This window comes from Chironomus tepperi, unplaced genomic scaffold, assembly GCF_022539635.2.
Source record: "Chironomus tepperi strain 1889 unplaced genomic scaffold, CSIRO-AGI_Ctep_v1 contig_7, whole genome shotgun sequence".
Taxonomy (NCBI): Eukaryota; Metazoa; Arthropoda; class Insecta; order Diptera; family Chironomidae; genus Chironomus; species Chironomus tepperi.
Window position 1 is genome coordinate 919,630 of NW_027226129.1, and position 8,509 is coordinate 928,138.

General features: G+C 31.3%; 1 protein-coding gene across 1 annotated transcript; it reads left to right on the forward strand.

Annotated features, from left to right (window-relative positions):
- The first annotated feature begins 981 nt into the window (after positions 1-981).
- Positions 982-2,397, forward strand: LOC139088802 (uncharacterized). Its single transcript, XM_070638136.1, has 2 exons — positions 982-1,041; positions 1,095-2,397. The coding sequence occupies exon 2, from the start codon at positions 1,111-1,113 to the stop codon at positions 2,317-2,319; it is 1,209 nt and encodes a 402-aa protein (XP_070494237.1). The 5' UTR covers positions 982-1,041; positions 1,095-1,110; the 3' UTR covers positions 2,320-2,397.
- Positions 2,398-8,509: the final 6,112 nt, after the last annotated feature.

An 8,509-nucleotide genomic window follows, 5' to 3' on the forward strand; every position in this document is an offset into this window, starting at 1 on the left:
AGATTAAGCACATGGCTTCACATTACACCCCCCATTCTCCCTGATACCCCTCAATTTTCGCGTGGCTTCCGTTCATGTATCAGCAAAGGAATTGGATGTTTAAAATATAGATATGACCTTTAGGGATAGAAGGGAGGGAAGAATGTGAGAATGTAAAGGAAAGAAAGTCAAAAAAGCATGTTACGGAATAAGTGAACAGACCCAAAGTTTCATGGTCATATCCATATCTTATCAATATTCACTGTTATCTTCCAAGCATGCAAAGGACATTCAGATTGACTTGAGAAAGCATTCGAGAGCATGTTCTGTTGCCTGTTAGTCACTTACTTACTTACTGCAACCATGTTCCTGTGTGGAGCTTAGGTTAGGCTTTCCATCTGACTCTGTTGCTGACTATGTCACCTAGCTTGTACAAATTCTATGTCCGCATGTTGCAGCTGACATTCTTTCATTACTGTTCTGCGTCAAGTAGCTTTTGGAGCTTCTGGTCGCCTTCCATCCAAGGACTATGGTAGGTACGGCCTATCCAGCCATACTTCCTCATCTGTATCTCCATGTTGATGTCTTGTTGACCTTCTTTTTGTCACAAATCATGTCTCACAGCCATACAGCATGTATTGAATTGTATTCTCGGTGGATATACTTACTTACTTACTTTCGCTGGCCGTACAGATCAAGTGTGATCCATGACCTCCCTCAGTCGGTTCCTGAAGCTGGCTCTATCGCTGGCTAACGCTTGACAATTTCCAATTCCAAATATGACACTGTCTCTATCGACAGCTTCCTTCCATGATATACGGTTGATATACAGCACATATAAATGTGACTTAAAGACAGCATTGAGTCAGGTTAATGTCAGACTTACTGCCAAATCTTCTCTTATCAGTTGTAGCTGTTTTGTGCAATAACTTAATGTTATCCATACTATCTGTGGATTAAAGTTATAAATCATATTGACACGTTGTGTTGTGGCTTGCTTTATTTCATCATTTACTTGCTAAATTTGATTCATTTTCAGTTGATATTTAGTGTGGAAAGGAAGTAAATAAGCAGTTATTGTGTGTGGTTTAATTAATAAATTTTGATATTTTTAGGCAAATTCTTATTAAAATGGAACCAGAAATGAAAGTTAAGTGTCGCTACTATGACTCTACATATCCTGGCAATAAGAAAGTATATCAATGTCTTTTTGTTGTTCAAACAATTCCTGAAAATACAACAATAATACCCGATGGAAAACATGAGTCTGCTAGAGGAAATGAACATGTTAACAGTGTCGAATTTATTGCATGCAGCCTTACAAAAGTACCGCAAGGATTAACAAGAATTTTTCCAAATTTGAAAGTTTTATACATTCAGAGATCAGGACTAACAACAATAACCAAATCTGACTTGGCCGAGTACAAAAATCTTGAAAGGATTTACATCAACGGTAACGATATTAAGTTCCTGCCAGGTGACCTGTTTGATGGATTTAAGAACCTGGAAGTTATTGGGTTTAATGACAACAAAATAGAACTCATCGAACCAAACATTTTAGACGGACTTGATAAGATTAAACATGTGAATTTTAGGGGTAATCCAAATTATACAAAATGTTATTCACAATTTAGTTATTGGAATCCAAATGCGACACTTGAAGAAGTTAAGGACGAGCTTATTCTGATGGAAAATAAGAATTTGAAGGACAAAAATGCTGAACTTAATGCAGACAATCAAAACCTAAAGGATGAAGTTGATGACGTCAATGCACAAAATCAAAAATTGCAGGCCGAAAATCGAAAATTCATAAGCTTCCTAACTGATGAAACCTTCAAGGACTTCCAAATCCAAATTGGCGACCGTAAATTCGCAGTCCACAAGTTCCTGATTGCAGCACGAAGTCCAACTCTGGCTGAGATTCTTAAAAACAACCCTGGACTTGAAAATCTAAAATTGGTCGACATTCCAGTCGGCATTTTTGAGGTAATTTTGAATTATTTCTATACTGATGAACTTCCAGGTGTCGATGGGATGAACGTTTTGCATCTTTATGCTACTGCTGGGAAGCTAAAGATTGAGGAATTAAAGGAATATGCAGCAACAAAGATTATTCAATCTTTAGATTCCAAAAATCCACACGAAGTCCTTAAATTAAGCAACAAATACAATCACGATGAGATGAGATATCAAGCATATGAAGCTCTAAAGAAGAAATATCCAGATGTAAATTTCCGACCTGAATTGGCTGTCGACAATGATCAGCTTGATGCTTTAATGTCCCAAATTAAACGCAAGGAAGAAGCTGACAGGAAAATGGAAGAAATGTTCAATAATTAATCAAATTTGAGGTTAATTAACGTAGTAATCTGTGTAAAGATTGTAGATTAATAAAAATTGGTGCTTGGGACAATAAAACAGCTGTTTTTTTTTTATCTATATCCTGTATCTGATAAGTTGGTACTCTAACAACACGACACATCCATATCCACTCAATATCATCAACCAAGAAACAGAAAAAAATTTCTCATTTTTTACAGCAAAAAAACACCAAAAATAAAAAAAACTGCACCAGACTGTCGACAGCATAACATTCAAGTCACAATGACGCCAGAAATGCATTTTTTTTTTCTATTCATATCTCATATTATTCTCTCTAGTTTTTTTTTATTTGTTATTGTGTATGCCTTAATATGCCTTAAATCCATTGAAATCTTTTATGTTATTCATCGATGTGATTTAGCTTAAATAATCGATTGACAATGGGGCTGTTTACTTATTATGTAACGCAATTTTTTTGAATTCATCAACAAACCCTTAGTCGACCCCCACATACCCACACTTCCTTCCCCACAAACCCCACACTTCCTTCCCCACAAACCCTTAGTCGACCCCTCCAAACCCCACACTTCGTCCCCCACAAACCCCACACTTCCTCCCCCACAAGCTCCAAACTTCCTCCCCCACAAACCCCACACTTCCTCCCCCACAAACCCCACACTTCCTCCCCCACAAACCCTTAGTCGACCCCCACATACCCACACTTCCTCCCTCATAAGCCCCACACTTCCTTCCCCACAAACCCCACACTTCCTCCCCCACAAACCCCACATTTCGTCCCCCACAAACCCCACACTCCCTCCTCAATTTCCTCCTTGGTAGACAAATATCAACTCAATTCCCCACAACCCCTGAGGGTTATGTACCAAGTCAACTTGCTAGATATAAACTTGGCTAGATTCTGATCCTTAATCCCTAACCTACCCTGGTCTCTTGATGCACTGCTACCTTGCCACAACAAAACTATCAGCATTACAGTGCGTCCACACTAGATCCACACCATGAGACCAGAAAAACTGCTAAAATAGCACAATATAGTCACTGACTAACTGTTACATAAAGTCAAAGGTAACAGCATAGCCTGGGGCATATCCAGAATTAGATGAAGAAGGGTCCCTAACCCCCTCTATCCCAGAATATGTCCTTGAACTCAGATGGTCGAAATTTGTCATATTTTTAACTCTTTTGTCACTTTTAATATTTGGTGTCGGAACTACCTCAACCCCACATCATCTGCCTCTTACCCTATTTATCGCTAACTTGCCCCTCCTAGGCTTCCCTTTATTCCAGTTCCTCTACCCCACTTGCATGAAGCTCCGAATGCGAGTTGACTCAATTTTTGGTCAAATTTTAATCAAATTTTAATCAAATTTTAGTCAATTTTAGTCAAATTTAGTCATTCAAGTCAACTTGAGTCACTCAAGTCAACTTGAGTGTTTTTGAGTCAAGTTAAACTTGCATGACTCAAACACTTCCTCACATTCTACTTGATCAACAGCTTCCTTCCAAGAGTTTTATAGTCTTTAGTGGATGATAATACGTTAGAACTAGACATTAACTGGGTATTACGTCCATTTGAGTATGGACAATGTCATACTCAGTTCCACATTGACTCCATCCACCTAACATGATGCTGACTTGCATGTTTATATCTTTTAAATCCACAAATATTCATCAATTTCATATTTTTGATCCACTTTAACTTCTTGCAGCATTTTCATGGTAAATTTATCTCCTCACATTTAAGTCTATATCCACAAATGCATGCTTACATGGATTATAATTTTATAGACTCACTAAAAATGCAAAACTATTTAATCTCATAAAGTACTTTGTTGATTTATTTGACTTAATTTTTGTGTCGCTTCCTTTTTTTATTGCTGTTGTTGGTGCTGTGCTTTTTTAACCTTTTGTCTACTGCTGTGTCTAACGAATGGAATGTGAAAATTATTCCATACTGTATTACTGTATTATTATTATTATTATTATTATTATTATTATTATTATTATTATTATTATTATTATTATTATTATTATTATTATTATTATTATTATTATTATTATTATTATTATTATTATTATTATTATTATTATTATTATTATTATTATTATTATTATTATTATTATTATTATTATTATTATTATTATTATTATTATTATTATTATTATTATTATTATTATTATTATTATTATTATTATTATTATTATTATTATTATTATTATTATTATTATTATTATTATTATTATTATTATTATTATTATTATTATTATTATTATTATTATTATTATTATTATTATTATTATTATTATTATTATTATTATTATTATTATTATTATTATTATTATTATTATTATTATTATTATTATTATTATTATTATTATTATTATTATTATTATTATTATTATTATTATTATTATTATTATTATTATTATTATTATTATTATTATTATTATTATTATTATTATTATTATTATTATTATTATTATTATTATTATTATTATTATTATTATTATTATTATTATTATTATTATTATTATTATTATTATTATTATTATTATTATTATTATTATTATTATTATTATTATTATTATTATTATTATTATTATTATTATTATTATTATTATTATTATTATTATTATTATTATTATTATTATTATTATTATTATTATTATTATTATTATTATTATTATTATTATTATTATTATTATTATTATTATTATTATTATTATTATTATTATTATTATTATTATTATTATTATTATTATTATTATTATTATTATTATTATTATTATTATTATTATTATTATTATTATTATTATTATTATTATTATTATTATTATTATTATTATTATTATTATTATTATTATTATTATTATTATTATTATTATTATTATTATTATTATTATTATTATTATTATTATTATTATTATTATTATTATTATTATTATTATTATTATTATTATTATTATTATTATTATTATTATTATTATTATTATTATTATTATTATTATTATTATTATTATTATTATTATTATTATTATTATTATTATTATTATTATTATTATTATTATTATTATTATTATTATTATTATAAAAATCAATTGTGATTCTTGTGATTCTCATTCTCCCCAACATGCTACATGCTACATCTACCATTTCAAGAGAGACTTTCTCTCAAAACATTCCAAAACTTTCGCTCATTCTCAACCCTCCCACCCCCCACATGCATCTCACAACTACCCCACACCACTCAATCCCCATTCTATCTGCACACTGGCGACATTAAAGTGCGCTTCCTCATCCCAACACAATTTTCGTTTCTCATCATCTCGTGCATGTGTGTAAGGAATTGAATTTGTTTCTCGTCTCTCGACTGTCTCGTGAAGGCAACAACAACGATTTTAACGTTGAGTATTTTAAAATGGATAAAGAAGAAGGATTTGAGTCGCCCGCGTAAATGAGACTTTTTTTTTGTGGTGCTGCTGCTGCTGTTAAATGAAAAATAAAATAGTAATTTGGGAATTTTGGGGTTAGATTGGGGATGGAGCGCATTTGGAGAATTTTTAGGTATTTTTGGTGTGTTTTTATTGACGTCATTGACTTATTTGTCTGGATTGATCAGAATATGACTAAAAAATGAACCAAAAATTGAGTCAACTTTCTGACGAAGCTTCATGCAAGTTCAACTTGACTTGACACAAAAACTCTCAAGTTGACTTGAGTGACTAAAAATTGACCAAGATTGACTTAAATTGAGTCAAACTGCTGTCAAAGCTTCATGCAAGTTCAACTTGACTTGACTCAAAAACACTCAAGTTGACTTGAGTTGCTTCAAATTTGATTAAAATTTGAAATTTGAGGAACTGAGTCAGTAGTGCAGTCGACGCTTCATGCAAGTTCAACTTGACTTTTGTGTCACTCAAGTTGACTTGAATTGCTTCAAAAAAAAAAGTCAAAATTGTCTTCAATTTATTCCAATCTTAAGCATCAAATCATTAAAAATCAGCCAAACTGATTCCAAAAAAAAAAAAAGTCATCAAATTCAGTCGACATCCTCAAAGAGAGTCAGAGAATCATCTACGTGCTTGCCATAGCTTACAAAACAGCCACAGAGACTCAAAAAAGTACTCTCAAGTTCACAAGAACCGATAAAGAGCGCGCGAGAGTAAGTCCAGTGCCGAACTCATCCAACACACATATACAGTCACGTTGTGCATTGCAACTGCACTTGCCATTCTCTCCCAAACAGTCACAACAACAACAACAAAAAATTGAGAAAAATTTTTTTTTGAGTCTCGAAAAAATAAAAAAAAATTTTTTCGCCTTTTTTCATTCGCTTTTCTCGCTTCATTCAGACTGCTCAGCTGTGTGTGTATAGCTCTAAGTGTCGGGAATCAAAAAATTAAAAAATATTTAAAAAATTTTAAATTTAAATTTAAATTTGAAATTTAAAAAAAAAAAAAAAACTTTTTTTGTGGACGAAAAAAATTGAAAATTTGAAAAAAAAGGAAAATTTTTGTGTGGAAAAATTGAGGAAAATCTTTTTTTTATATAATAATTTTTCACACAAAAGAAAAAAATAAAAGAAAAATTTTTCTTTTTCTGAAAAATTTTCCCAACTTTTTTTTTTTTCACTCGCAGACAAAAAAATACAAAAAAAATTGAGAGAAATTCTCAAAAAAAGAAAATAAATTTTCTATTTTCGTGCCTTTTTGTAACTTTCGTGGGAAAATTGAGGAAAATTTTTTTACAGTTTTTCCCTCAATTTTTTTCACTTTTTTTTAATTTTTTTTTTTGTTGTGTGTGAAAAAAAAAGTTCAAAAAAAATTGATGAAAATTGAGGAAAATTGAGGCTGTGTGATGTGGGAAAAATTGAGAAAATTTATCGGAAAAACTAGTTTTTCTTCATTTTCCTTCGTGTGTGTCTCGATGTAATTAAAAATAAATAAAATTGAGAGTCTCAAGGATGACTTTAAAGTTTGTGAATTTTTGATGAATTTTACCTTTAAAAAGGAGCATTTTTGGGTGCCTTCAATTAAGGTTCAGTTCCAAAAATCTCAGGAAGTTCCAATATGTCTCCAAAAGTCAGCTTTATTTACTCAATGTTAAGACATTTTGATGATTTTCAGTTACACAATTTTTGTGTACAATTTTGAGTGATTTTGATTCATTGAAGTTAATTTTTTATTGACTGTCTAGACAAGACGTACCTCTGGATTCACCCTTGGGATCATGTGACTCATGGCCCACCTTAAAATGGATCTCAATTCCAACAATTTAAGTTTTTTTTGGGATTTTTTCATAAAAAACCTCAACAAACTGAAGAATTTTTATGCATAAAAAGGCGAGTGGGGGAGGGGAGAGGGGTTTTTGACCCTACCCTCCCAAAACCCCTTCCTCTTAAATATTCCCCATGTGTCTTCCTATTGCCAGAATAGGGTAAATCCATAGCATAGTCAATTGTGCAATCATTTCCTTTTCGCACCTCACCTTGGTTATAAACCTCGACCAAAACCGCACACGGAATACGATTATTGACCTTTCGAGGCATTTTGGTGGATTTCCTCAACTTGGACCTTAGGTTGCTCAAAAAGGCTTTAAAGTTGACTTTATTGATTGCCGAATCACAAAGCGTGTTCAAATTCTCAGTTTTTGACATTTAACTGACATTTATGACTTTATGATGCTTTTGAAGCACCAGATGTCCTGGATTCCAACAAAAGACGGTTTCACAAGCTTGAGCCGTACCCTCAGCTAGTAGTCATAGGCTAAGTTTTTCACTCTATATTAGGTGACCTAGAGCTGCAGTGTAGATTGAGTATGTTGGGATGTTCTAGTACAGTCATTTCTGCTAAAGTAGGATAACATTGATGGAAAGATTATCAAATTAACGTCGAGACAGTTAATTTGTACGAAATAGGTGACAGGGCCTGCAATAGAGTCAAATTAAATGGATTTTTCAGTAAACTAGGCTTTGCATAGTAAGCACATGGGTAAAGGAAGTAAAGTAGACCAAGTAGGATAAGATATGAGTAGGATAGGGTAGGATAGGGCATTCCGAGTATACCAATTTGACTAGTTAGTCAAACCTAGTCCACAATACTAGAAATATTCGAAATAAATCCACAAAATTCAATTTTCGTCCACAAAAAAGTCAAAAAAATCCCAAAAAATAATAAAATAATTTTT

Coding starts and splice junctions, on each gene's coding strand:
- LOC139088802 (XM_070638136.1), top strand. CDS start 1,111: ATGGAACCAGAAATGAAAGTTAAGTGTCGCTACTATGACTCTACATAT.